This window comes from Colobus angolensis, unplaced genomic scaffold (genome assembly GCF_000951035.1).
Source record: "Colobus angolensis palliatus isolate OR3802 unplaced genomic scaffold, Cang.pa_1.0 Scaffold203, whole genome shotgun sequence".
NCBI lineage: Eukaryota > Metazoa > Chordata > Mammalia > Primates > Cercopithecidae > Colobus > Colobus angolensis.
In genome coordinates this window covers 4777489-4805420 of record NW_012115189.1, presented here as the reverse complement: position 1 = coordinate 4805420, position 27932 = coordinate 4777489, and the positions used below count along the sequence as shown (strand labels likewise).

General features: G+C 34.6%; 1 protein-coding gene across 5 annotated transcripts in view; it reads left to right on the top strand.

Moving 5' to 3' along the window:
• The window catches only part of MAP3K7 (mitogen-activated protein kinase kinase kinase 7), a 74263-nt gene extending 47840 nt beyond the window's left edge, over window positions 1–26423 (top strand). For 2 of the 5 annotated variants that reach the window (XM_011941943.1, XM_011941941.1), the window contains 5 exons: window positions 4356–4420; window positions 15951–16056; window positions 20695–20756; window positions 21445–21560; window positions 23319–26423. In XM_011941943.1, coding sequence (XP_011797333.1) covers window positions 4356–4420; window positions 15951–16056; window positions 20695–20756; window positions 21445–21560; window positions 23319–23499 — 530 coding nt within the window. In that variant the 3' untranslated portion in view covers window positions 23500–26423. The remainder of the gene's footprint in view (window positions 1–4355; window positions 4421–15950; window positions 16057–20694; window positions 20757–21444; window positions 21561–23318) is intronic. The other 3 variants (XM_011941945.1, XM_011941944.1, XM_011941942.1) reach the window with 2 other exon arrangements.
• The last annotated feature ends 1509 nt before the right edge of the window (window positions 26424–27932 follow it).

Genomic DNA, 27932 nt, shown 5'->3' with positions numbered 1-27932 from the left:
CAATAATGGAAGATGGGCGGTTCCGCTCTGGAGCCTTTGTGTGAGTAGTTATAGCATTTAAGGAAATAAACTGTAATGATAATGCATTCTAAAACCTACTGGAAAAAAATACTGTCATATGCGTATATACTTACCACCTATAAACAATTTAATTAAACATTAGTCTTCTGAACTTCTACTCTGATATAAAATTTGTTGTACATAGTTCATACCTGCTTGATTACTTTTGTAAAGTGAAACTAGTTTCCCAAATGTGATATGCAAGAGTAAAATTTTCTAAATTACAGAATTTTTAATGCTATTATATCATCGTAGATAATTCTGAATTTATTTCTTAGTTCAGATTAGATTATAATGTTTGATTTCATTTTAAGTACTTGAAAACCATCCATTCTACAGATGAGCATTGCCTTGAAGTGCTTCAATTTGAGAACCTTGAACAGTATTGCTTTAGTGTACCTTTTGTTATTTCTAAGCCCAAATAATATGGCATAACATTCGAGAGCAATAAAATGCCTTGACCAAAGAGGATTTTCTGTCTTACATACTGTTCTTAAGGATATGCAAGAGAAGATTGAATATACAAATGTTTTTGAGTCAGATCTTACTGAAATATGTAAGATTTTTGTCTAGTTTTCTGAAGAGCCTGAACTTAATTGATATTTATTGTTTATAATATCATTCTTAAAGCTAAAAAGAAACCTCAGGTGTCCTTATGATTTCAGCCGCATTTAGATCTCTTAACTGAATAAAAAACTTAACACGTATTCACTTTTAATTTCAGTCAAGGACGTTTAGCTCTATTGTATATTGGTTTTTTAACTTTTTACTAAGAGTATGATACGTAGTAAATTGTGATAAGTAGAATGTAGAAAGGCCCAAACGTTTTAACAGAAAAATAGATGGGTAGTTAGGCTTCTAATACTTGTATCTTATTGCCCTCCTTCAGAAGTTTCAAATGTCAGGTATTGGCAAATAACATAGGTGGGGAGGGCTTTATAGAATGCTTAAACAACTGGAAGCAGAGATACTTTTCAAGGACACATGAGCACTATTTTGCTTTCTCCACCAGGATGAAAAGATCACTCTTTTAATACTATATTTGGTTCAAGGGCTGGTCGATAACTAATATTTGTAAGCCTGTCTTTAACTGGAAGCATGTAAGTTATTAAATATTTCCCCCAAACTACTGCAGCACCAATATGAAGAGGCAATGAGAGACAGAATTGAGTTTTTCTAGATCTGGCAAGTTCTTACCTAGCACAGATAGTGTCATTAGCAGTTGTAAGCCTTTGATAGGGATCCTGGGGTTAAGGGGTGCTATATAGTAAGATGTACTGTACTAGTTTCTGTGTATAGCCACCTCACTTTCAATAAAATTCTGTATTTGTGGCAAATTGAATAGGGAAGTTAATCTAACTTTATAATGAATATTTAGGTGGCCTTCCTGCCATATTGAATAGTCTACCAAGATCACTTTTTGTAATCTAAAAAAATTCAACTCTAACCTAATAAAGTTGTTTTATTGGAAAGCAAATAAACCACCTGACTGACCTTTCCAGTGAAAAAGCCAGAATTTGTTGAAATTAGTAAAGAAATATGAAACTTTGGCCACCTAAATGAGAACATATATTTTAAAATTATATGTTCAGTTTACCATGAAGCAGTAATGTGATGCTACTATATCATGCTATGCATTTTTTTTTAATCTTGGGTACTTTACACATGAAGAGAATGGTGTCCCGTAATTTGTAATATTCAAAACTTGTGAATCTCAAAATTTCTAACATTTAGGTTAAGAGAGGTCTCCCGGAAAATGTAGTGCTGATTTTTACGTGAAGACAGTCTTCAGGAAGTTTTAAAGTAGAAAATGAGAGTAGTGTAAGTCAAGGAAAACTATGAGCTTAACTGATAAGAAAAATTATAGGAGTGGCTGTCTGGGATCTAAGCCAGCAGTCTCTGGAAGAACTCCGGGATAACTTTTAAATACTAGCTCAGGAAATCAGTTGTACTTAAAAGAGCAGCTTTTTTGAAGAGGGGCTCTGTCTTAATGACATTACTGTAAAAAGAATGGAACTGACCCCCAAGTTGCTTTCTATTTGCAGGGGGCAGGAGTGCAGATTTAGTATGCACTGGCAATGTGATGTATTCTTAGAAGTCATTCTAAAAAGTGTAATTTGTTCTCTATTATAAGACATGAACATTCCAGAATTCATTACAGAATGAAATACTCAGGATAGCATATGCAGGTTTCAGATTCCTTGATCAGGCATCTGTTTACATCATGCTGTCCTCATTTCTACTACTTTTTCATCTACACGGCCATGTATAATATAGGTATGTACATATCAAAGGACCAAAAAAGGTAAAATGAGTGAATGTCTAAATTAGTATTCTGTTGCAAAAAACTTCAGAATCAATTCAAATTTACTGAGAACACACCCAGTAATTTTCATTTGAAGTAATAGGAGGTTGATTTTTCTTACATTCATATTTCTAAATTATGACTTAAAATTTAATATTGGAGCAACAAGTATTTGTTGATTGCAATTCTGTTTCGCTTTGTCTGAACTATCTGCCAGATGGTTTCTGCCATGGTTGTGCTAATTAAAATGCATTGCCTAACACTGCTTGCTTTGATTCATGTGGTAGCTTAAAGATTTTTCGTTTTATGGCATTTGTTAACTGTCAGCTCTTCTTTACCTTACTTCCTTAAAAGTTTTTACTTCCCCTTTCTCCTATTCTTCCACCTAAATTTGAGTTCAGTTTTTGTTGTTATTGCAATGGTGATGTAATGGTTTATAGACACATGTGTTGGGTGGTTCCTCAGATTCACAAATGTTGCTGTGTTGCTAATCTGAAAAGAGAATTCCAGACACTTTTACAAGCCTGTCTCATCACCGCTAATTTTAGAATGAGTGTGTTGAATGAAATGTGACTAAAATTGCTTATTAGTCATGGTTGTGGGGATCCTTTTTGTCCTCGGGAAACAGGGGTAGTTGAAAGTATTCATAAAAGTGATCTAGTGGGTCTAATTCAATACATGCACAGTTTGTTGTTTTAATGTGTAATGAAAAGTTGAAATTTTTGGAATAAAATGGCATTTGAAGTAAATTTGAATTCAAATTATGCAAAGAATCATAAAACATAACTTAAAATGGAAAAAAACTGATGATGTCTTACATTTGCAAGAGGAGTTACAAATTTGAGTTTTTATATTCACTACATATATTATTCCATTAAACATTCTTATTCCATTGTAAGGTCCTTTTAGTTTATCTGCAGCATAATAATGGGGTCATGTGGGTTAAGGTGCTAAATTATATTGCTGATTGGTTTTAAAAAGATGTTTCTATGAAAGATTCTGGAAGTCTAAAATTTTAAGAATGAATTCTGTCTACTAATCGGGAAACTACAATTAGAGTGAGTACATGTTCTAAGTGTTGCCACTAGTTGAGAAATTACATAATACAGATTTCAGAGTCAAAAGAATTTTGAGTATTGTATCAGCTGTTACTCAGTATTTTGGTGTTTCCTTTTAGACAGCTGATCTTTCATGTTAGAGGATACTGCATGAACAGCCTTATTCCCAAATAAAAGTGCTGAGTGAAGCTATTGCTCAATTCATTGTTTTGCTGAGGACTTATATATGTATAATTCTTTCATAAATTGATTTTGAATTAAATAAATTATACGCATAGAAGTTTCTAAAGCAGAATTAACAAAATAGCCCATTTCAACAAGCTGTGTATTTGAGAACAGAGTGACAGTTATTAACATCCAGTGGGAAATTAAGAGTTGTTGTTCACAAATAATAAATTACTAGATTCTGACAAAGACTAATGGGGATTAAGTAAGCATGACTCAGTATAATACATTTAAGCCTAAGCATCTTTTAGACCCTGAAATGAACAAGATATTGCTGCCAGTTAAAGTCAGTTGTGTCTTACAACCTGCTAGCTGTCTTGCTGTAAAAACTGTAACGTAAGGCCCTTGAAATAGATGCCGTCATCAGCCCCAGCCCCCAAGCATTCATCTATTTAAACACATGACAGAAGATGGTGGAAGAGAGTTCAGCAGCTATTCATGTGGTAGAAGTGGTTATTGTATTAGGACATACTCTGTTGTAGGCCAGCAACTTTTGAGTTAAAACACTGCAGCTGTTTCTCTTCCTTTCTTTACATCTTTCTCTTCTTTTTTTTTTTTTCTTAGCAATAAACTCACTTTTTTTTCCCCCACAAACATTTTGTGTAGATCCAAGGAGCAACAAATTCCAACTTTCTGCTGTAGCAATTACACCCTTTTTGTCTGTTTGAATAGATTTTAGTATTTTACTTTTTTTCTTCTTTTTAAAGGCAACGGACAGCCAAGACGTAGATCCATCCAAGACTTGACTGTAACTGGAACAGAACCTGGTCAGGTAAGACAATATTCAAATTTTCTATCTTTGAAGAATACTAGGTAGAAACCAAGAATTAACTGTAATCTACTCTGCAAACTAGTTTTATGAGTTGACCTAAAGTTGTGATAGAGAAATTCATTGCACCTGAACTTAAACACTTAGGGGAAAAAACATAGGTGCCATTGTTAATTTAACTTGAAAGATAATTTCTGAAAGTAGGTTTGTTAAACTCCATGAAAAAGTAAATTGTTCTTTAGCACTGTATATATGTTATATAGTTTTTATATATGTTTTAGTAAGTATTCGATTTTATAATGTAATGATTTATCATTAAAGTGTCCTTTAAAGTTAATCATTAGTGTGTCTCCTTTTTACTAATAAGGGTAACAAACATTTCCCCAATAAGTTGCTACTCCCCTAGGGCCACATAGGGCATTGGCATACGTGGAGAAGTCTAACATCTTTTAACTTGGCATATCCACTGGATTAATATTTTTTTCAAATATCCTTAAGATAATACTTACTGAGCAAATGTGTAAACTCTCGAAAGCTTCTATTCCAGTTGTTAAGATTTCATTGTTTATATTTCTGGATCCTCCTCTAAACTCTCCTTATCTCTTTATTACTGCTTCTTTGCAGATGATGCAGACAGTGTTATAATTTAAGCCATTACTGATTAGTGCAGAGTTTTAACCCACCAGGTATATAAAAGTAGCTCAATCATTGTTTTTTCTGTTACTCAGATTAATACACTTGACATATATAATTTATTATATACTATATTCTGTAAAATGAATGAAGATTAATTATGAGGTGTTTGTTTTCAGCTGTATAAGTTTTATGAGAGCAGCATAAAAGTAATGAAAGTAATAAAGTAATGAAATTATGTATTAAGAAGTATTAAGCATTAAATTATTAAGTATTAAGTAATGAAATTATTACTTCATGATCCATATTTTTATAAAATTTTAGCATTTATATATTAAAAACAATCTGATGTAATTTATGATAATGTATATTAGTACTTGTCATCCTAAAAAGGTATTTTATTATTATATCATTTTCATAATATACTTTAAATTTTGGAGATTCTTTGTAGTCATTAATAAAAAAGCCTTGCATGCCCATCAACTTAACCAGCTTACCAAAAACCACTTCAAATATTTAAGTGGTGAATATCCTTGATCTTCATTTACATCTGGAAATATGTTTATTTCACAAAATGCTTATAAACACACATATATAAATAAAATATATATAGACACATTAATTTATTATGTTTTGTGATACTAGTGACTCTAAATCTTGATTTCATTATTTAATGATAGTTTTTTTCGGTATATCTGTTTTGTTAAGACCCCAGAACTTTTGGCTGAAGTTTCCCATTTTCTCCCCCTCAGATACTTAAAAGTTTTAATCAGCCCATTTAGTAACAGATAGTTTGACATCTGCTATTTGCTTTGATTCTTTGGAGGCTTGATGAGCTCAGCCTTTTAAACTCTGTTTACTATTGCCATTGATATTCCAGTTATGAGAACTTCTAGCCAAGTGTTTGACTAGGAATGAGAAGCTTGCCCTAAGACATATCAGGAGCAGCTACTAGTTTGAAAGCTTTTCTGTAGACTCTAGAATAAAGGTGTTGCCATAATTCAGGGCTGATCTTCCCACACCAGGTCTTACTTATTTCTTCACAAGTTCCACATTATTTGAGATTTTGGTTGTTATCCTTTTAATTCACAACACCTTCAGGTAGTAAAACGCTGGAACTGAGGCCAACTATGGGTGTGGGACAGTTATTTGTGGAACTGTCATAGACCACTCTGAAAGATTTGGGGTGAGGGAGAGTTTGATATGGCAGTAAAACCTGTTTTGAAACAGGTGATATATGACCATTGTGTAGCCACATTTTAAAACTGATCCACTCTTTCAAAATTATTTCTGTTATAACCTTAAAATGCCTAATGTTCAGCTTGGCATGAGGGTGGCAAATACTAATCCTAATGTGCTATGAAAACATTTCTCCCAAAAAGTGTATGGTAAGTGACCATTAAATCTTTTAAATTACTCACAAAGATAATATTCATTTGAGGAAGAAAAGTATTCACAATATGTGTTTTCAAAATTGGAAGGTGCCATCCTTTTTGAAGTCTGGCTAAGTGTGATTAGGCAGATGCTCAGAGTTAATTTCTTTTTCTTTTTCTGGCCATGGGAATGCATGAAGAAAAGACTCTGGCGCACTGAGTACAATCATCAGAGAAGAGAGAGAACTTCCTAATAAAATGTAATAACATTACATCTTGTAGAGGAAAGGAAACTGATTGTACTGTGGCTCTTGACTCAAAACATAATCTTAGTAAAATCACTTAGAATTTCCAACTGTAAACTAAAATTAAATTGGTTGTTTTTCTGCTGCCATCCATTTGAGAGGAATAGTAAATGAAGCAAGCTTCTTAATTAAAAGTAATGATATAAGTATAATTGTAAAAGATTGCATTCTTAAAACATACAACTCACTTTAAAACATGGTTTTTTCATTAATTCAGGAAGCTTTTTAAACACTCAATAGATGTGACTTCCTAGAAGCTTTGAAAAGATACTAAGAAAGAAAAAAGCAGTCCCTGACATCCAGGAACTGGTTTGACACTGTGGCCTCACTGTTGTTAGAAGCCGGCGTTACTCTCAACGACTGGCTGTCAGAGCTAGACCATGTTACTGTCTTATTGGACATAATCTCTAAGAACACCAACATCAGACAAGATAATGCTGAGCCCATGATAAAAGCAGACAAAAGAAGACTACATCGGAATGTTTTCTAAGCACAGACAAAAACAAGGTCACTGTGCCACCCACAAAATACTTAACATTGTCCTCTCCCAGCTATTAAGAGTGACTGCTGCTTCTGTACCTATTACAGCTTGGTCCTCACTCTGGACTGCCCTCCCTGTAGAATTGCCCTTGCTTTCTGACAGCAGCCAATCTGGAATGAACCCCTCGTTCCTTAGAGTTTCCCCAAAATCACCCAACCAAAGCCTAAATCCTATAATACATTCTTTTTCTAAAACCCTCTTACTGATACAACCCATGCTGCCCCATGGTAAGCATTCTCCTTCACTGCAATAAATATTAAACCCGACTCTTTCCACTATTGGTGTGTTCCTGGCAGTCTTTGGCTAGAGGGCTTTGACAATACCAATAAAGCCTAGTCCCCAAGCACCTCATTTGGAGAGATCAGACTTATGCCCAAATCAATTAGAAAACTAGAGTAATAATAGCTTCCATTTGTTGTGCACTGACTTTGTGCCAGATAGGCTCTCAGTATACATTATCAGAATGTTAATCCTGTTATCAGGATCTTAATCCTGTGAAGTTGGTACTTTTTCATCTCATTTGCAGCCAGGTAAAGTGAGGATGAGAAAAACTGACCTAAGTCTCTTACTTCCTTATACTGCCAGTAATTCTTATAACCAGGTTTTTTTTTTTTTTTTTTAATTATACTTTAAGTTCTAGGGTACATGTGCATAATGTGCAGGTATAACCAGGTTTTGAATCCAGACCTGATTCCAAAGCACACAAACTCTATACTCTAATCATTCTATCTTGCATGTGAAACTAGATGTGATGCATGCTGTTATAGCCCTAGATCTCTTACATTTAGGTATTTTAGCTTCTAATAGTCTGCATTGTCATTAATTATTTAAATAGTTGTTAAGTGATGATGAATTGTAGCTGTGTCATATCATTGAGCAAGGTTAACCTATCTTGGTAATAAATTTCTACCGACGACCGCACAAATTTATGTTTTATACACCTGGGTGAGCCATTCTGTGTTTCACTAAAACAATATACATTCTTATAAATGCCTGAATACCACTTCTGGAATTGTATTCAGTATAGATGTATATTCAAGAATTCTCTTAGAGGGGGCTGCAGTCAATGAAAATTATGACTGCAAGATGATACAGTTATGATTATTTAGAGAAGTGGACATATTACATTTCCATATGGACTTTATAATCTACTTTTATTGTCAAATATGTGACTTTGGGCGAGTTCCTTAATTTCCCTGAGCTTCTGCACCCTTATCTACAAATAGGGACCATAACACCCACCTCCCAGAGTTCTTAACAGAGGTGAAAGTACCAGGGCACACAGTAGATACTAATCCATGTTGTGTGCCGGCCTCTCCACAGTGTGCCTCACCGGGCTCTTGATGCCACTTCCTTGCTCTCATAATAGTGTGTTACCATCCAGAAACAAAAGGAAAATAGCACTTAGAAAGGGAAAGAAGTAAAACCCACCAGTGTTGTTTCTGTTCATAAGGAAACCTTGTGTCGAGGATCATGGAAAGGATTTGCTTTAAAGGTCTCGTCGCATATTGAGTGATATTAATATACATTGTTATTACATATTTAAGGGATGTGATTTATCATACTACTCTTGTCCATCTTCATTCTATACCTCCTTTTGTGTAAACAAATGTTCTGTTAAACTCTAAATCAAAAACTTACGTAATAGTTTTGAGTAATTCCTTCTTCATACTATACCTTTCTATTGGAGAATAGACACCTTTCTTTTTTTTTCTTTTTTTTTCCCAAGACAGAGTCCCCCCTGTCAACCAGGCTAGAGTGCAGTAGTGTGATCTCGGCTCATTGCAACATCTGCCTCCTGGGTTCGAGTGATTCTTCCACCCCAGCCTCCCAAGTAGCTGGGATTACAGGCGTGTGCCACCACACCTGGCTAATATTTTTTTTTATTTACTTTTAGTAGAGACAGGGTTTCACCATGTTGCCCAGGCTGGTCTCGAACTTCTGACCTCAAGCGATCTGCCTGCCTCAGCCTCCCAAAGTGCTAGGATTACAGTCGTGAGCCACTACGCCCAGCCTCTGTTGGAGAATAGACACCTTTCTATTGTAGAAGACCATGTAAGAATAATAAAATTCTGAAATTCCCTTATGAAAAACTGTAGTGAAGCCAAAATTAGATCAAGCCTACAGACCTTTAGAAAGAATGTTTTCAATACAACCTTCATGTATAGATTTAATTATCTGTGACTACCATAATAAAGTACCCATGGAAATCCACATTACCAACTTATACCCATTTTAAAAATATTTATATTATTGAGAAGTTACTTTACCAAAAATATCATATAAGTCATCATTTAATCTCTGTGTTTTGTGCTTGTATAATTTTAGCTACTAAGATTTCTGAGGATATTAAATAGCTTTTAAATGTCAGTCTAAATAATAACACTGGGCTTAAATTCCTGACTTATGAGAATATTTTCCCAGTCTTTCAGGTAAGATATTAAAAGCTGAGCTTTATTTTTGTCTGTAAAATAACTTCCAATTCCTTTTTATAAATATAGGGATAAATTTCTGGTCAAAGGCCAATTCCAGTTCATGTCTACTAATGGTAGACTGCCCCTGCGGTTTAAATTTGGCTTGATATTCTTTTGCTGCCTTAAATTGCTGTGTTGCGTTTCTGTACTCTTGGAACCACTTTCATATCCAATCCTTTTGGTAAGTCAGGTTTGCCTATATCTCTTAAACTTTGCAGTTAATGTGGGGATAGAATAAGTAATTGCAAATGTCTTAAAGGAAGGAGCAACTTAAATGAGTTTGAATAGTTTGAGAGCATTTGTGACTCTCAGAATTTTATCAGTGATTTTAAAAAGTAGCTACTATAAAAACTTCTTCAGTAGTTGGTTACAAGCAGTAACATAAATTCAGCCACAGACTACTTTGAGTTTTTTGGTTAATTGTCAGATGTTATGTGTTCCTCTTATTTATGCCTTCTGTTATTCACATATTCAAAAACTACAATTATGCCTTGTTTTTAAATATTTCCTTAGTTTTTTATACAAATGTATTAGCATATTATTTATTGAGATAGACATTTCTTAAAATATAAAGATTTATTTATTAGTTTATGGATTTAAATCTAACTCTACGCTGGTCTAAAGACAGTTTTGAAACTTGCACTAAAAGTGCGAGTCTTATATTTCTTAGTTTCATAGCTGTTGGAAATGACAAGGGGGACAAACAAGCATGCATAGAAGGTGCTAAGAGTTTCTTGGAAAGTAGAAGGTAAAAAGAAACATGTAGCAAAGAATCATTTTGCAAAAGATTTAAACTTAAGGAGTACTGTAAAATTCGTATTAGGGCCAACTTACTTGTTTTAATATTGCAAATTTTCAGTGACCTCTTTTTTAAATATACTGAATCCATTCTCATTTTTAAAACCTAATTATTGCTTCTACTATATCTTGTTGATTTCTCACAACTGATACTGATTGTCACATGTCACAAACATATGTTTCTCTTTTTAAAATGTACATTAGCAATGCACTGACCCATAAATATGTACCTACTATATGCCCACAAAAATTAAAAATTATTTTAAAAAAAAAAAGAGAGGAAAACAAAGTACCTCTCACTGTTTATTATCCTGAATCCATTGTGGGTTTTCAAGGCCTGAAATCATAGAATTTTAGCACTATATGGAACACTTCTCATCACATTCTTAACCCAGCCCCAACCCCTCTCCAGATAAAGAGAGGTTGAAGTGATCTAAAGCAGACATTACAGCATAATTAGAACTCACATACGATGGATTCTACTCAAAGGTATTTTTGTATTGGATTTCGTTTTACTTGTTGCAGTCTTGAATTTCAGTGTTTTATGTTAAAGCTAGATACGAGATTCTTCATGAATTTATTTTATGTTTTATTTTCTATAACTCTGTGTTCTTTTTAAGTTCTTTTCAAGTCTCCTCTTTGGTACTCAGTAACACATCAAGGACTTTTTAAAAAGTCCTTATGAAATCCATTTTGGAGACTGGGCACGGTGGCTCACGCCTGTAACCCCAGCACTTTGGGAGGCCGAGGCAGGCGGATCACGAGGTCAGGAGATTGAGATCATCCTGGCTAACAAGGTGAAACCCCGTCTCTACTAAAAATACAAAAAAAAAAAAATTAGCTGGGCACGGTAGCAGGCACCTGTAGTCCCAGCTACTCAGGAGGCTGAGGCAGGAGAATGGTGTGAACCCAGGAGGCGGAGCTTGCAGTGAGCCGAGATCACACCACTGCACTCCAGCCTAGGCAACAGAGCAAGACTCTTGTCTCAAAAAAAAAAAAAAAAGGAAATCCATTTTAGTTTCTGTATCCTTTGAAAAGTTTTAATATATGAAATATTAATATGTAGATAAGAATGCATATAATGTATAAGTTATGAAAATAATAAAATGGACACTTGTGAACCCACCACCCAGCTTAAGGAATGGAACACTAACAATCCCAGTGAGGGTTGGTCCCTGTGTGTTCCTCACCTGTGGCCTTCCCTGTCATTCCCCCACCAACCCTCAGTGCCACATTCTGTCATATATCATGTTTCCAGATATCATAAATACCTTTTATCTGATTAGGAAATCCTCTTCCCACTGGGCACAGGGGCTCACACCTGTAATCCCAGCACTTTGGGAGGCCGAGGCAGGAGGATTGCTTGAGCCCAGGAGTTCGAGACCAGTCTGCACAACATGGGCGAGACCCCATCTCAACACAAATATATTTTTTTTAAATTAGCCATGCATAGTGCCGTGAGCCTGTGGTTCCAGCTACTCAGGAGGCTGAGGTGGGAGGATTACTTAGCCAGGGAGGTCAGGGCTGCAGTGAGCTGTGTTGGTGCCATTGCACACCAGCCTGGGCAACAGAACAAGACCCTGTCTCAAAAAAAAAAAAGAAAGAAAGAAAAAGAAATTCTCTTCTCATACATAGAATTTAAGTTTGTTAAATGTATTTTTTATAAGTAGATGTTAAATGCTTTTTCTTCTCCATCTGTTGAGGTTTTGTCCTTTAATCTGTTGATGTAATGAATTGTATTAATGGAATTTCCTAATGTCAGATGAGTGACCTTTGCAGTCATTTGCAAAGTTGGATAAACCAAACTTTTTAAATGATTTTTATTGCTTGTACACTGCCACATTATATTTGCTAATATAATTTTTAGAAATTATAACTTTTGTGTCTATTTTTATTTTTTTATTTTTATCTTTTGGAAGTGAGGTTCAGTTTTAACTTTCTTTCTCACACTGCCCTTATGTATTGATTTTTACTGCCTTCACAGAATGAGTCAGAAAGTTTCTTCTTTCTTTGTTTAGGATAATTTAAGATTGGGAAAATCTTTTTCTTGAATGTTTGATAGAACTAACCTGTAAAACCCTCCTCTGTGCTTGGTATTTTCTATAATGTATAGGAATTTTGGAAACTTTTTTTAAGAATGTGTTCATTTTTATAGTATTGTCTCTTGATTTCAAAATACTATATTTTACTGTTTTTCATTTTGGGAGGCGAATTCTTTTTTTTAACTAAGTTAGGTCTCTAGTTTATAAATTATCAGTGTTTCTGGTTTTTTCATATATATATTTAGAGTTAAATATTTTCCTCTAAGTGCTCTTTTAGTCACATCCCCAAGTGTTAGCATGATCATGTTAAAATTCAGTTCAAGTATTTTCTAATGTCCCTTTTATTTGCTTGTTTGACCAATGAATTATTTAGAAGTGTTTTTCAAAACAGAAGATTTTTAAAGGTTTTGAAATCAGTATAAAAAGTAATTAAATTGTGATACTGAAATGTTTTTAACATTTTTGAGATTTGCTTTACAGCTTAGTACATAATCAGTTTTCATAATCAGTTTTTATCAGTGTCCCATGAATGCTTAAAAAGAATGTGTATTCTTCATTTGCTAGGCATAAAGTCAGTTATGTTTAGATTAAGCTTCTTTTTTAATGGAGTTCAAGTTTTACACACTACTGTGTGTATGTTTTGTTTTATTTTTTGGTCTCCTTTTATATAATTTACAGAAGAATATTAAAATATCTTACTGTGGGGCTGGGCACAGTTGCTCACACCTGTAATCCCAGCACTTTGGGAGGCCAAGGTGGGAGGATTTCTTGAAGCCATTAGGTCAGCCTGGGCAACATAGCAAGATCCCATCTCTACAAAAAGTTTAAAAATTAGCCAAGTGCAATGGCATGTAACTGTAGTCCCAGCTACTCGGGAGGCTAAGGCAGGAGGATCACTTGAGCCCAGGAGTTTGAGGATACTTCCTTGAGTTTTTTTGCTTTGTCTGTTTATATGTACAGCATATAAATTTTGAATTGTTGGCCAGGCACAGTAGCTTATACCTGCAATCCCAGTGCTTTGGGAAACTGTGGAGGGAGAATCACTTGAGGCCAAGAGGTTGAGACCGGTCTGGGAACATAGCAAGACCCTGACTCCACAAAATATTTTAAAATTAGCTGGACACAATTGTGTGTTCCTGTAGTCCCAGCTGCTCAGGAGGCTGAGATGGGAGGATCGCTTGAGCCCAGGAGTTTGAGGGTATAGTGAGCTATGATGGTACCACTGCACTCCAGCCTGGGCAACAGAGCAAGACCTTGTCTTTAAAAACAAATCTCACTGTGATAGTGGATGTGTCCTTTTTCCTTGCAGTTTTTTTGATTTATCTATTTGTATGTACAGCATATAAATCTGGAATCATTGGCCAGGCACAGTGGCTCATGCCTGTAATCCCAGCACTTTGGGAGACTGAGGCAGGAGGGTCACTTGGGGCCAGAAAGTTGAGAGAAGCCTGGTCAACGTAGTAAGACCCATGTCTACAAAAAAAAATAATAATTTTTTAAAAATAAATTTTGAATTGCTGTATTCTGAATTGAACCACTTATCATATTTCTCTAGTATTATTTTGGACCCTAAAATATGTTATCTCTGATATTAATATAGGTACTTTATTTGGGGTAGTTTTTGCCTCGTTTTCTTTTTTTATCCTGTAACTTTCTGTTTTCTCTGTCTCTGTAAATTAGGTATATCTCTTATAAATAGCATTTAATTCATCCTGACAATCTGATTTTTTTTTAAATATCTTAACTGGAGAGTTTAATTCATTTACATTTATTATGGTTACTGATAAGTTTGCTCTCTTATGTTTTCTCTTATTTCTCTTTTCAGCTTTCCTTTGAACTGAATAAATTTATTTTTAATTGTATTGTTTTCTTTCTGGTTTGGGAGTTACATATTACTACTTTTTGTAAATACATTTGAAATTTTAACATTCATGCCCAACCTCGTAAAGATATGTACCCTCATCCTGAACAATACAAGGATTTTTAAATCAGTGCTCTTCATGCTTTTGCTATTGTTATTTATAATTTTAGTGCCATCTTATTTGTTTGATACTTCTATAAATTCACTGTTTCCATCACTGAATGTTTTCAGTGTGGAGATTTATTTTCTGTTTATCACTATTCCTTATTGTGTTTTGATCCTTCCATCAAGTAAAATTTTTCTTCTTCCAAAAATACATGCTTGAAAAATTTCTGTGGTAAAAATGTATGGAAGGTAAACTCAGTTTTTGCCCATCTGAGAATGTTATTTTGGCCTCATTCTTCAAATTTTGTTGGCTAGACAATTCTAGACTGGCAGTTAGTTTCTTTCAGTACTTTGAAGATATTGTTCTACTTTCTTCTGGCTGCTTTTTCTATCTCCTGTTAATTGTTTCCTAGAATTTGAATGTACATGTTCCATGTTGAACTCAATTTGTGAGCTTCTTCCTATTTCTTATGCTTGGGATTTGTTGTGGTTGGAATTTGTTGTAACCTGCATCCAAACTGGAAATTTTTTGTGGATTCACGGTTAATACATTTCTCCCTTCCACCCAGAGCCACTAACCCAAGAGAGACAAATTTATTTCCTGTCCGCTTTTGTAGGACAGATTTTTTTCCCCCTAGTTATGTGACCTTTTCTCAGAGAGTGAAGCCTTTGCTGAGCTTTAGCTTTAAGCAGAGGTTTCTGCAGTCTTACTTCCATCCTACAAAGGCCCAAGGCTTTATGGTCCATTCCTCTGAGTCCAGCAGCCTGTGAAAACAGTAGCTCTAGGCCACTGGTGTTCAGTTGAAATTCCCAGGGCTGTCAGCTTAAGCACTTGCTAGTTTCCTGATCTTGTTTTGTTTCTAATCTCAGAGTATTTCTTTTTTTTTTTTTTTTTTTTGAGACGGAGTCTCGCTCTGTCGCCCAGGCTGGAGTGCAGTGGCCGGATCTCAGCTCACTGCAAGCTCCGCTGCCTCCTGGGTTCACGCCATTCTCCCACATCAGCCTCCTGAGTAGCTGGGACTACAGGCGCCCGCCACCTCGCCCGGCTAGTTTTTTGTATTTTTTAGTAGAGACGGGGTTTCACCATGTTAGCCAGGATGGTCTCGATCTCCTGACCTCGTGATCCGCCCGTCTCGGCTTCCCAAAGTGCTGGGATTACAGGCTTGAGCCACTGCGCCCGGCTATTTCTTAGTTTCTTGCAAGTTCATCAGTTTTTAAGAGGTATGTGTGAGTGCATATAAATTTTTACATATATATATAAGAGAGGATTTATTTTGTTGTTTACAAGAGTTTTTGGGGGATCTCTAAGTCTCTTCTTTGCCTTTTAATGGAAACGTTCTCGTCATTTTTTTTTTTAATCAAAAAATCACATTTTGTTTCTCCTATCACTTCTTGCTATAGGTGAGCAGTAGGTCATCCAGTCCCAGTGTCAGAATGATTACTACCTCAGGACCAACCTCAGAAAAGCCAACTCGAAGTCATCCATGGACCCCTGATGATTCCACAGGTGACCAGTCTGTTTCTTCATACTTATGAAGTTCAATCAATCATGTTTATATTCATTTTCATTTGGCTGTGTCATTACTCTAATTTTTACAAAGGCAGGCATTATACTGTTGTTTAGATTTTTATATGAAATATTTAGCAATATGTGTTAAAATGCCATTTTGAATACAGAGACAGAGACTGCCTTGCCTTCTGTGTTTTTTTTAATCCGGATACTAAACATGTATTTTAAAGATCATCTGTCTGGGGTTTTTTTCCAGTTGCAAAGCATGTTGAATTTTTGATACTTCAGCCTGTGATTTTCCTACTAGATGCATCCTACTAGATGATAGTAGTAAAGTCATTATTTTTTCAGTAACCAAAATCAGAGGATGGTAAAAATCATCTTCATCATCTTCCTCTCAGTCTTTTGTTCTAAGGACACAAGATGTCATGTACCTTAAGGTGAAAAAAATTCTGACCACTGACCTTTTGAATTGTTTTTAACTGATAAGAGACACCATTTTCAGTTATACAAATATTCTATTAGACCTTTAGAAGCCTGTGAAGAGTTATTAAAGCTCCCCAACATGAATAACTAACTGGTCACAATATTAGTATTAATGTCCACCTGCCTAAAGGTAGTGATGGCATTGTTTCATTATGGGCAAACAGGAAATGATGTGCCACAGTAGAATTAATTTTTCCCTAACTTTAAAAGAATACCTTGATAAATGTTTATAAGTGTACTTATGAAATTTTTTATTTATATTATATTAAGTCATGAAGGGAAAGATCATCTCTTAAGCCCTTGGAAAATTAAAGCATTTGGTATTTTATATAAGATCGACTATGTTATTAATAGTAGCAATTAGATTGAAGTTTAAAAGTCAGTTTTCTGTCTTTACAAACTAAAATACAACTCAAGTATTTATAGTTCTCTGATGTGGTTTGGTCAAGTTTATAATTTAATTTAAAAAATTAACTGGGTGGTTTTTCTCTGTGTCATGTAAGATAGAACTATGTTTAGCCAGGGTGTACTCTCCAGTTTTAGGAAGTTTAAATTTAGTGGTGGCGAAAACTCCTGTTTCACCCCTAGCACAGCCCAACTTAGGACTGTCCAGAGCATTCACCACTATGCAGCACATGTATAGAATTCATTATAGACTTGCTCCTCCCCAGTGGTAGACAGGGAAATGCTCTTGCCCAATTTTATCAGTAACATTCAGGTGATAGCAGCTCTTTTTGATTTCTGAACCCTGACATTACAGCATTTGCCCAGGTCTGGTACTCAACTCAGCAGAGCCTCCTGTCTTCAGTCTGTACTAATCTATATATGCCAGTCAACAGTTTGGCAGATTGTGACTTCATGGGGGTAAAATAAAAGATGTTTAAGCCTCTCTCTCACATAACTGCTACATTTCTGCTTCATGTGTTGCTTCTACCTTCCAAGTCCTGTCCCATTGTTTCTTTTTTGTACCTAGAAACACCACAAAATACCAATTGCTAGAAATAACTTGCAATATCAGCTGAATTTTGTCTTTGCCTTGAAATATATTGCAAATGTGTGGCTATAATTTTGAATACATTTTGAAAATGGATGCTCTGGTTTAAGTTTATAATTAATTCAGCTTTGCAGTATTTCTAAGAAAAATATTGATAGCCAAGCTAATAGATTGGGAACTCTAAATTAGGGAACAGATAGGTAAAGTCTTTTTCTTTGAAGGCCCACTGACCAAGGAAAAAATTAAGAGTGTAAACCTAGGTTAAAACAACCTAATTACATTTTTTTAATTTCAGAGGTTTTTGCATATTTTCAGAGAAAGCTAAAGAGCAAAACAATTTAATAATCAGAGCCGATAATGAGTGCTCTTCAGTTCCTATTTATAATATAATGGGTGTTTAAAAAGATACACATGCTGAGAGGATCTAGTGAGAGAGATATCTAGACGCACAATAGAGGGAGCCGCAGAGGGGGAAACTCACTAAAGAATTTTCACCTGTGCTTAGTACTTTGCAAAGCTGTATTAATATAAGGTATAAGGCATGGCCCCATTCCTTGCAGTCTGGTTAGAGTCATAACACTGACACATTAAAAATAAACTTATACTATATAATAACTTACTAAATTTATAATACAAGCTGAGTGTTTCGATAGTTATAAGAGAAATCAATTAAACAAGACCTGGCATAGTCTCTGACCTTTTCATAAAATGATGAGACTTGTTCTTTAGTCATAAAGCAGAAAGGAGAAGGCAATATTCCACTGAAGGGAATGCATACTCAAAGAATATGAGATAGTAACAAGTGTTGTGTTTGAGGGGTCAGAAAAGAGAGTTTGCCTAATTTAACCAAACCGACATGTGCCTTGACATTCAGGAGAAGCAATTAGATTTGATTAGCAATTGAAACACACACACACACACACACACACACACACACGCAAAACTTTCATTAAATAATCTTCCAATCTTTGACCAATTATTGCTAGTAGAGACTGGAAGTTCAATTTCAATTTAGTTTGAAAGTGAGAAAGTGAAATCCCACTTACTTGTTTTAGAGAGAAGATGAAATTCAGTGAAGGACCTTAAGTTCCCCACCATAGAAGGATTTTAATTATTTGAATAACACAATCCTTGGACTTTTTTTCCCACTCTCAGAATACCATGCAACATTGATGCATTATACTTAATTCTAAAATACATATCAGATACAGGGTGCTGATATAATGAGATATGTAGTGTATCAGTGATTTAAGAAAGAATAATAGGAATGGAAATCTTAAATTGAGGAAACTTTTTCAAGACACTTAAATTTTTCTAGTAAATCAGGAGGAAATCAGTCATTTTAAATCAGTTTTAGTTTTGTGGAAAGCAGTGTTTATGTGGGAGCATAGTTTGAAACTACTGTTGGGGTGGGAGGAGAGTTGGTCAGAGAAATAACAAGTGTATTTCTTGTTGAGCCACTTCAGAAAAACACACATTTATGTTAGTGCTGTATATGAGCCTTAATGGTAAGTGCCTTAAGTCTCTACTGTTTTTCTGTATTGCCCTCCAATATTTAATAAACATTACTTTTTCAGTATGCAATTCATACTATACTGTTTTAAATTGTTCTTTCTTTCTAATTCTCCATTTAATATGAATGATAATGATAACTACCGTCATGTGTTGAGTGCTTAATATATGCCAGCATTGCAAGGTGTTCCTCACAGGTATTATCTCATTTGGTCTGATTTTACTAATTAGCTTTTGGAGTTTCTTGCAGGCACATTCTCAGTGGCTTTAAAAAAAAAAAAAACAAAAACAGCCGGGCGCGGTGGCTCAAGCCTGTAATCCCAGCACTTTGGGAGGCCGAGACGGGCGGATCACGAGGTCAGGAGATCGAGACCATCCTGGCTAACACAGTGAAACCCCGTCTCTACTAAAAAATACAAAAAACTAGCCGGGCGAGGTGGCGGGCGCCTGTAGTCCCAGCTACTCGGGAGGCTGAGGCAGGAGAATGGCGTGAACCCAGGAGGCGGAGTTTGCAGTGAGCCGAGATCCGGCCACTGCACTCCAGCCTGGGTGACAGAGCGAGACTCTGCCTCAAAAAAAAAAAAAAAAAAAAACTGGAATATCAATAAATTAGAAGATTACTGAGCCAGCAACCCATCTTGAGTTTTTTTGGATTGCGTACAGTGCATCTGCTGTCATCCTGACTTGCCTTTATCCATACCACTCCTTCAAGGAGTTATTCGTCAGAAAAAGACTGAACAGCTCACTCATTTAGCTCATTTTTTCTCTGCTAACAGTGGGAAAGCAACTACTTCTGAAGTAGAAAATTCTGTATTCAGAGTTATTCTGCGTACTTCTGGAACTGTTCTACGTAACCATTAATGTTGAGAAGAGACTATCCCATGCATCTCAGTCAAGTTGTATGGCAGTTTTATCTCTTTTGAAATATAAACAAAAGCATTCTATTCAAATAATTTCATAAAATTGACTAGTTGTTTGAATTAATCAACTTACCTGTTTTCGGCATGACATTGAGCCACAGGTTTCATCCTCTTTTTGGTTCCTTACTGTTCATATTTGTAATACACTCTCATCACCAACATCTCATTTTCTTCAGTGATTCTTACTGGGAAGGGCGGGATGAGTGGTGGGGGTCACATTATAACCTATATAAATTGAAAGTGATCCGCTGGAAGAGAATGTGTCTCTGCTTTCTTTCCTTTCCCTGTTAAGGAACATTGATATTAACAGAGTTGACATAGCCTTCTATAAAATAAACTTAGCATGATAAAGAAAAGAGATGTGGGGTTTGATTAGATAGGGTCAATTAAGACTGAATTTAAAATATAAAGGTCTCATATCACTGTTTTTGTTTTTAATTAACTCAGAGCTTAGAAGCTCTGATATATTGTGTTCTATTCAGTTTATAGTCAACTTAAATTATAGGTATGAGAATATGATTGCATTCTAATATCTGATAATTGAATATCCTTTTTTTTAACCTTTAGAATTCAGAAATAGACTCTTCCATTACCAATAGCCATAACTTTTAATTTACATAATATTTACTTTAGGGGAAAAAAAGTATTTCATTCATGCTTTCTTGCTGTTCATTTACAATTATTTGTGACAGAAAATGAATAAAATGCATGCTTGAATTCCAGATACCAATGGATCAGATAACTCCATCCCAATGGCTTATCTTACACTGGATCACCAACTACAGGTAAAGGAGTACTTTCTCATTGGAAGCTGACTTTTTTCTTAGAGATTTTAAAGCTGACAATTGTGTTGCCACCCATCATTCTATAGTCCTTAATTTATCCTTTTAGCTGGCCTCCGTAAACTTTTTAGAATCAAATCAAAATAAACAATTCTTTTGGTTAAGTTAATTAAACGTTAAATTGGCAGAATCATATTCTTATCTTTTCAGTCATCTTAAAATCCTCCGGTATCTTTCCTTAGTACTGCTAAGCATTACATTTTCACTGTTTAATTTTAGGGAGTTAAAACAAAACTCATAGGTTTATTTCTATCTAATACATTTGTGATACATTCTCGTGTTCGTAGTGACTGAAAATGTAAATAATATACTTTAGTGCCTCCTCATGAGTATGAGGGCTATAAACGTCTTTCAGTTTGATCCTGTTTGCAACCTGAAATGTCATACCAGAGACTACAACTCCAACAATCATGGTTCTCTGTAACAAACTGTTAAAACAGCAAGAGTAAATTTAAATGCTGAGTTAACTCTGACAAAAGGACACTGAGATTTTCTAGGGCATGGTTTAACACTTATTTTTAAAAGATCATTGCTTTAGTGCTATAAAAATATATCACAGTCTCTGTGTTAACTCTCAGCTAGATATTGAAATTTGATGTAATTATGTTTTAACATTCCTGATTATTTTCAGCCTCTAGCACCGTGCCCAAACTCCAAAGAATCTATGGCAGTGTTTGAACAGCATTGTAAAATGGCACAAGAATATATGAAAGTTCAAACAGAAATTGCATTGTTATTACAGAGAAAGTAAGTTATTTTTTATGAATAAAAATAAAAATACATTAGTATTTTGAGTTTAAAATATGATAAGGTGCAATGAAAACGTAGTTTTTAGAATTAGTCATTAAGTATACTTTCAACTTGTTTAAGCTTTAAGCACCCTTTTACTAAGAATTTTTTATGCAAAATTCAGTCCTTTTGACTATATCATATTAGTGCTATGGAAAATAAACTGGTGCTCTATACCCATTGTTTTATGTTCTCAGAGCTGTTTAGATTTATTGTTATAAAGATTTATTGTTTTCTTGTACATAGATAAAATAATTTGATTTACTAACATTCAGTTGTGCCTTATCTTAGAAACATTTTTGTAGATACACTTTTTCCAGGTGTATGTTTAGGATTGGATTACTTATTAAAAGACTGTATTTCATAACTGAGTGTTTTTCTAAGGAGTTATAGAAACTGCCTTCCTCCCTTTTTAAAGAAATCCAATCTAATTTCCTTACTACTACATTCACAGTTCTTAAATATGTATGTATCTTCAGTTTTCTTAAGCATGACCTTCAGGAAGTTTTATACTTAGGAAACTGAATTATTAGTGGTAACTAAAATGAAGTGTTAAGGAAAACATTTTGGCAACTTTATATATGTATGATAATAGGATTCCCTTCATTAATTTTAATCTAAATAAATGAAAGTTTTTTTCTGAATTTGTGAAAAACCTTCTGTATGTGCTTCAAAAACAAAGAGAGAAAAAATTGTTTTATCACAATTTATTGATACAGTGATTTAAATGGAACCAACCTAGTATTTGAAAGGTAAGCCTAAATTAAATACTACAGTCTGGAAATCGTAGAAGTAATTATAGAACTGCTGGCACTTTATGTTGAGAAAGCTTGATTTCTTATTTCACGTATTTAACCTATACTTTTGCCATACTTTAATCATTTGAAAGAAGAATTCTATGCTGGAAAAAACAAATGGTAGAGTAGGCTGTTGGCTGTGAAAACTGTGACAGTTTTAATTAATTTTAAATACTTTCAGAAATAGTATTAGGTAGTTATTTTGCTTAAGGACCTTTTACTAATTACTCATTTATATCCAGTAACCTCACTTTAGGAAATGCCTAAAGATGTATCTTTTTTGGGGATACTTAATAGTTCCCAAATAAAAGGGACTTAAATTAAGTTTATCAGACTATAAAAGAATGAGGGTCTTTCCTGAAAATGCTTGCAAATGTAAGTATTTTAAAAGAAGTGGTACTTTGTAATTTTTCTCACTGCTTTAAAATGGGAAAAAGCTTTAAATTCGATAGCATTTATTTTAATTAGCTTGCAAATTTTCTGTTAGCTTACCACTGTCGACTATAGTTAAGTATGATTGTGACTTCAGAATGCGAATGAGTATAAAAGTGGAATGTGAATGTTAAAAACTTCATGATATTTTGCCATAGCCAGATAGAACCTTTTCCAGCCTTTTTTCATCCTTCCTATACAAAAAGAGGATAGAAAGTGAAATTTTCTGAAACTTTTATTTTACCATTTTATCTGCTTCACTATTTATCCAAGTACAGTTACTTAATAAAAGGATTATGATATTTGTATGATTACACTAGAAATAGATGAGAGTTCCACCCCAGTCCATAATTATGCTTGAGCAGTGTACCTAAGATGCAAAATGATAAACCTAGAATAAAAATTCTCATTAATTGAGCTTCCATCGTCAGCTAGTAAGGTATGAATTTTTCCATCATGTGTAATATTATGTGGTATTTGTTTGTAGGCAAGAACTAGTTGCAGAACTGGACCAGGATGAAAAGGACCAGCAAAATACATCTCGCCTGGTACAAGAACATAAAAAGCTTTTAGATGAAAACAAAAGCCTTTCTACTTACTACCAGCAATGCAAAAAACAACTAGAGGTCATCAGAAGTCAGCAGCAGAAACGACAAGGCACTTCATGATTCTCTGGGACCGTTACATTTTGAAATATGCAAAGAAAGACTTTTTTTTTTAAGGAAAGGAAAACCTTAAAATGACAATTCATGAGTGTTAGCTTTTTGGCGTGTTCTGAATGCCAACTGCCTATATTTGCTGCATTTGTTTCATTGTTTATTTTCCTTTTCTCATGGTGGACATACAATTTTACTGTTTCATTGCATAACATGGTAACATCTGTGACTTGAATGAGCAGCACTTTGCAACTTCAAAACAGATGCAGTGAACTGTGGCTGTATATGCATGCTCATTGTGTGAAGGCTAGCCTAACAGAACAGGAGGTATCAAACTAGCTGCTATGTGCAAACATCGTCCATTTTTTCATATTAGAGGTGGAACCTCAAGAATGACTTTATTCTTGTATCTCATCTCAAAATACTAATAATTTTTTTCCCAAAAGATGGTATATACCAAGTTAAAGACAGGGTATTATAAATTTAGAGTGATTCGTGGTATATTACGGAAATACGGAACCTTTAGGGATAGTTCAGTGTAAGGGCTTTGATGCCAGCATCCTTGGATCAGTTCCATCCGTAAAATATGTAAAGGTAAGTGGCAGCTGCTCTATTTAATGAAAGCAGTTTTACCGGATTTTGTTAGACTAAAATTTGATTGTGATACGTTGAACAAAGTGGAACTCTTTTTTTTTTTTTTAAGGAGTAAAGATTTTTAATTCTGTGGTTGTGTGTATGTGTGTTGAAACTGTAAAGCTTTTGTGACTAATATTAATCTCTTAAATGAAATTAAAAGGCAAAAGAACATGATTGAGCTTAAATGATCATTTCTTCCTGCAATGATTCTTCGATTGTTTTCTCATGTATTTGAAAAAAAAAAAATGAAGAAAAATAATGGAAAATGGAAATTATTGCTCCAGCTAAAAAAGGCTTGGGCTTAAATTTCTTTTTATGATACCAAATGAGGAATAAACAAGGCAAATTAGAAGGAAGTTAAAAAAGTAAATATAAATTCAACAAGTATCCTAATTATCCTGGATATTGAAATATTTGATTTTCCTTACAATCCCATTCTAGAATGCCTGCTGCCTTTCAACACTTTTAAAATAATTTCAACACTTATAGAGTATTTATATTGTTACCAGTAATTTTGCTACCAAAACCTTCAGAATAACTTTAATAATAAAATGACATTGAAATAATAGACTATGCAAACTCTATATTTTTTCAGGTGGTGTTAAAACAAGTCACATTTTGATACCAATACAAGGTGTCTTTCAAACAAGGATGTCATCAATCTGATTTTTATAGCATTAATGTTTTAGGAAGAAAAAGTTCAAAATGAAGGCATTAATTGCTGTGATTATTAGAATTCTGTCATGACCGTATTGTAGTTTTTGCTCTATTTCAGATAAGCAAGATCTAAGAAGTTATCAAAACTATTCTTTAAAATGCTAAAGCAGGTAACTTTTTCTTCCGTTGTTTTTTCCTCCTACCACTGAGTTTTATAATGAATTGCTTGTGTATACAAGCAATACAGGTGAAGGACAGTTTGTACTAAACTGTTATTTTTAGCTTCTTCAACAGCTATTTTAGAAAGCTTCCTGGAAATAAATGTCTTCTATCATTTAATTTAAATAAAAAGAGTGTTATTGTTCCGAAATAATTTGATTACCTAGCTGAAACAGATATTGGGTTCAGCATAGTAATAGTAAAATAAAATCGGCAGAGAAAATAACTGCAGACTAGGATAAAGCATGACTCCTCCATAGCATTGTTGCTTGTATGTACATCTGTCACTCCACTGAAAGGGACCTAGTCACTTTAAAGAGGCCTTTTATCTCAGAGCACGAGATATCCAAGCATGAATGCTAAGGCTTGATGTTGCCATTAGGATTTAGCATTCAAGATTTCAGATCTTATTTCTAGTCATTGATGTGTTTTGCTGTATCATAACACACTTAAAGGGAAATTTTATTACAGTTTTTACTTGTAGTCATTTCATAAAAATATCCAAATAGCTAAATGGAAGAAAATAGTAGATTTAGTCGTGGTACCAAATGCAAGAGGCTGTTGAACAGTTGCTTGTTTGTTTACAATAAGTTCCTTGGGATTTTCAGTACTGTAGTTGCCCTGGACATTGAGTACAGTTCAGCCTTACTCTGTTTTTAAGTAGTTGTGTTGTCAATTTCGTGCTTTTAAGTCCTGATGATCCCTGGAGATGGGAGAAAAAGATACCGGGGATAATTAAAATCCACAGCCAGTTTCATCAGTGTCCTTATCCATCAAACCTGCAAATAAAAATGTTAACAAGGAGCCAAACTTAATTCACTCTGGTTTTACAATTTATTTTGACCTTCGTTTTTTGGGTGGAAATCGCAAACAGCCAAGCAAGTGGCTGAAATGCTCCAGTCTAAGAAATTCAAAAACAATCACTGAGTAAGCCCTAATTACATTTTACTCTTGCCTCCAGGGAAAGAAAGCAAGCTTTTATCTAATCTAGTGGGAAGTATTCATGAGCAATAAAAATCACTTTTTTGAGTTGAATAATAATCAGTTAAGAATATTTACCATATAGCAACACAGCGTATAAAGATGTGTTAAAAGTTGTTTACAAATGTTTGACTATTTTTGCTGAAGTATTTTAGAGTATTGAATGTCTTCTCCAAGTTTCTTTCATGTTCCTAATTTCAGCTCCTGTAGCCAGAGATCACAGGTCTTCCCTGTGAAACTTTGGTTTCTTTCTATAAATGTGTGTGGTTTTCAGCATTCAACTCCTGTCTTCAAATGGTAGTAAGTTGTACTTCTACTTCTGTCATTCAGAACATTTTGTCAAATGATGTAATGCAGAAATTCTTGTCCATACTTGTAATTGAAGGAAGCTTTTTAGATTTATTTTTGTTTTTAATAAAATTCAGATTACTATTCTAAACTGGTACGTAAAAGTGGTGAATGACTTGTATCAGCAAATGAGCTGTGAGGTGTTTTGCTTTAGCACCACGTTTACCTTACACAGAACCTAGTAAAAACTGAAATGGCACTTTTGTACCATAATCAGGGTTTTTAAGAGGCTGGGTAATTGGCCAGTTAACACATCATCTCTTGCATTTCGAAGTTTTGTGTTAAATGGAGCTCTTCACAATTTCGTGAGTCCTAATTTGTATGAAGCACAGCACGTCATATATCACTAAGTGATTCTTCTCATCAGAAAACTGTTTTCTTAGAGTATTTCTAAGTTAAATTAGGTATTTCATTCCTTTATCAATCTGCTGGCTTTCCAACCTGAACATATGCACACAGTCTTATAAACTCTACCTTCATTTTAGTAAATCCATCCATTCCATTGCTCATTCTTTTAATAAATATTTGTTTATCATATATTATAAACTGTACTGCTATTACCAATACCAAGTTACATGTCCATTTCAGTTACACAGTAGTTAGATAGTATTCCCATCTTACAGATGGGAAAATAGGCTCCTAAAGGTTAAGACTTGTGCCTAAGTCTGCTTTTCCATCATCATCTGTTTCAGGCAGAATCTCATGCATGGGGACGCCGTGGCCACTGTTAGTCCGTGATGCAAAGAAAGCATAGGAAAAATCTTAGATTGAATGGCAAACAAAGGAAGAGAACGAGATAACATAACTAGAAGATGCAGGGGCTTTGTGACCGCTCTATAGATAGCAACAAAGCCAACATTGAGACCCACCCCTGTGTCTTTTAAAACCCAAGTCTATGATCTAAACAACTTTGCCATGCTGTAATTTTAAATGCTCTCCAAATTCTGAGGTGATTTAGCTTTCACATTGACTTATTTTTGGCAGGTGGGAGATCTGCATGGTTTTAAATTGGGGTATAATTCATGTATGATAAACTGCATCCAATTTTTTAAAATGCAGATATCCTACCTGCCAAATAAGTCAATGTGGAAAGTTAAATCACCTCAGAATTTGGTGAGCATTTAAGTAAAAGTGTGCTGCTTATAGAGTTTTGACTTACGTATTCACTTGGGAAACCACACCAGCAGTCAACATCCTCAGTATGTCTACCACCCCCAAAAGTACCCTCCTGCCCCTTGCAGTTGAGCCCTCCTCTCACCCCAGTCCCCAGACAACCACTGATCTGCTTTCTAATAATATAGATTAGTTTGCATTTTCTACAGTTTTACATAAATGAAATCCTAAAATACGTACACTTCTTAAGCCTTTTCCCCCCCTTGAGTAGTTTTTGTAATTTCTTTGAGAGGAATTTTAAGTTTTCTGTTGTTTTTCTTTTCTTTATTTTTTTTAAGTTGCAGCTGCTTTCTGTTTGCTCAAAATTCTGGGAAAGACTAGGTTGGTTGTTATGCCACAGAAGAATTTGCAAAACAGTATTTTCAGTAACAGTGAAGATAAGTCTTTGTAAAACTGTTTGACACTATCTTACACAGATGTTGTCAGTGGTC